This window comes from Montipora foliosa, chromosome 4 (genome assembly GCF_036669935.1).
Source record: "Montipora foliosa isolate CH-2021 chromosome 4, ASM3666993v2, whole genome shotgun sequence".
NCBI classification, from domain to species: Eukaryota; Metazoa; Cnidaria; class Anthozoa; order Scleractinia; family Acroporidae; genus Montipora; species Montipora foliosa.
The window spans coordinates 35,102,397-35,104,896 of record NC_090872.1 but is presented as its reverse complement, the minus strand read 5'-3'; the positions used below and the strand labels follow the sequence as shown (position 1 = coordinate 35,104,896).

Below are 2,500 nucleotides of genomic sequence, written 5' to 3'. Positions count from 1 at the left end.
AGCTTTATGGCATAAAATTCTCATGTTATGTGTAATAATATCATTAACGCACTCGGACAAAATGGAAACTATTCGTTCGCTTGCTTGAAGTATAGCACATGTAACAGTCTAATTACAAGAAACGTTTTCACAGTCCCATGCACAATTTCTTTAGATTTTTTCTTGAAAAAAACAAAGTTTCCTCACGTATCACTGCAGTACAATATCCTTGTTGTTGAAACAGATTTTCTTAACTACAGTCATAGATGTTAAGAGATATACGTTCCGTACAAAAACAGTTATAATGTTCTTGTAGAATCTTGTAGAAAGTTAAGACCTCCACATTTCTGAGACAAATGATAACGAAAAGCCGTCAAAGATTTTTTGACCAAAATGATATCTCGTTACTAAGGTCACTTTTCTGGTATTTCTTGTAACGTTAGTAGGTCAGACTGAATGTAGGAAAACAAATGTCTTGTTCTTTTATATGATTCTGAATGTAAAACGAAGTGGACATGTCCCAAATAAACGTTCACCAAAGAGGGTGTTTGGTAAACATTCCTTTCCACTGTCGAGAGTCTGCCTCCTGATTAAAGAAAAAAAAAACATTCAGAAATAGGACAAAATGTACTGTTTAACACCTGGCCTACGAGTCTTTGCAGTTTTTCGACAGTCCAATTTTACGGACTTGTTTCTCAAACATGTAGGAGCGGTATCCAGGTCGACCACCTCACTCATTAGGGACCTTTAATAGGGAGCTCACTCAAGAACGACGACAACGCCTACGAGAACGTCACATAACAATAGGTTTAATTAGCAAAAACAATAGCTCTGCACGCCCTGCACGTGCATTTTGCTACATTTCTTTGCAGTCCTCGTCCTGACAACGACGTGAATTGACCAAATTTGAGGTTGTGTAGAGAACGTGAGAACCTAACGAAACATTTTATTTTTTTCCCAAACAACCAAACTGTTCATGCCAATTTTATTCCTGCAATGTTGATACACACTTTCCATTCCGAACGACTTGGGGTTATAACGAAATTATTACGATAAGGGGAAATAATATTCTTAGACCACGTTCTCGTTGGCGGCGTCGTCTCCCTCTTAAGCAAGGACGACGAGAACGTTGTAATAATATCACGATTATCCCAAGTCGTTCGGCATGGTAGGTATGTATCAACATTGCACGAATAATATTGGTAGGAACGGTGTGGATGTTTGTAGAGAAAACTGAAAATTCATAATCTGATGCTCGCGCCCTCTTCATAACTTTAGGGAGCTTAAGCACGCGCGTTTTTGAGACGCGGACGGCAACCGTAAGTGAGCTGTTTTCCCGTTTAACTTGTCTTCACACAACCACATTTACATTGCTAAATATCTTTTCTCCATTAGAGATGATTGGTATAAACATCTGGCAGACACCACTGTCCTGGCAAGCAGAATGTTCTCTTCCGGTTGCAGTCCGCGCGTGCTTAAGCTCCCTAACCTCAAATTCGCTAAATTCATGTCGTTGTCAGGACAAGAGCGGCAAAGAAATGTACAAAATTGTAAAACGCACGTGCGGGGCCGTTCAACACCATTGTTTTTGTCCATTAAGCCTTTTTTTTCATGGTGTTCTCGGAGCCGTCGTCGCCGTCTTTGCTTGAGCTCCCCATTTTGAAACCGGGTCAATTATAAACAAGAGCTCATGTACCGTATAATTCCGTCAGGATGCGCAGAACAAATCTTTTGTGTGTATTTTCCCGTCAGCTCACGAAATGTTTTCTTTATTCAATTCTCAATTCAGATGAAATTTCACATTGCGAAAAACCTTTTAAGGACTTTCGCGCTAATTGTTTCTGCGCATCCTTACTGCGCACGCAAATCCACATGCCACGCCATGCCACGTCATGCATCGAGCGGCGCGCGCTAAGTACTCAAATGAACAATGATAGGGCAGATGGCCATTGTTATAGCTTTGATTGGATTTAACGATCTTGGAAGTTCGGTGACCCCTACTTTTCTTTTCAGAAACAGATTTCATTTACAATTATCTCCACATTGTCCAAAAATGAACAAAAAATCCATGTGGGAAGTTAAAAAAAATTGAAGATTTCTGTCCACGGGACATAGAATACTGCCATTTTGTGGCTGCAACGCGCGTGAAACTATTGTCGTTAAATGCGAACTTGTTCTTTGAGGAACCTCACCAGCTGACTAAATTCGCTTAAAAGGTCCATTTAAACCATATTTGGCAGAGAACATTTCCCTTCAAAGCGCTAATTGCAATATTTTGGGACTTGCAGCTACTGTGGTCTTCTTCGCCAACGAAGCCCGATTTACTCAGATTTTGGTGTTCTTCTGGGCATGTTATTTCCAAAACGAAGTCGGTGACCCCCCATTTTTTTTACATTTCTGACGTCGCTAACTCATGATCTTTCAATGGTAAAAATTTCAGAAGAAAATCAATGTTAGAAAAATTTCGCGCGAACGTCCTTAAGGCTAAGGATCAATCAAGACCAAGATTCAGCTACAGTTG

General features: G+C 40.2%; 1 protein-coding gene across 1 annotated transcript in view; it reads right to left on the bottom strand.

The window, feature by feature from the left end:
• LOC138000689 (uncharacterized) overlaps window positions 1-2,500 on the bottom strand; it is a 30,565-nt gene that overhangs the window by 510 nt on the left and 27,555 nt on the right. Inside the window, exon 9 of the mRNA XM_068847272.1 lies at window positions 1-565. This exon is cut by the window's left edge and continues 510 nt beyond it. Within this exon, the coding sequence (XP_068703373.1) occupies window positions 512-565 (54 nt within the window). The 3' untranslated portion in view covers window positions 1-511. The remainder of the gene's footprint in view (window positions 566-2,500) is intronic.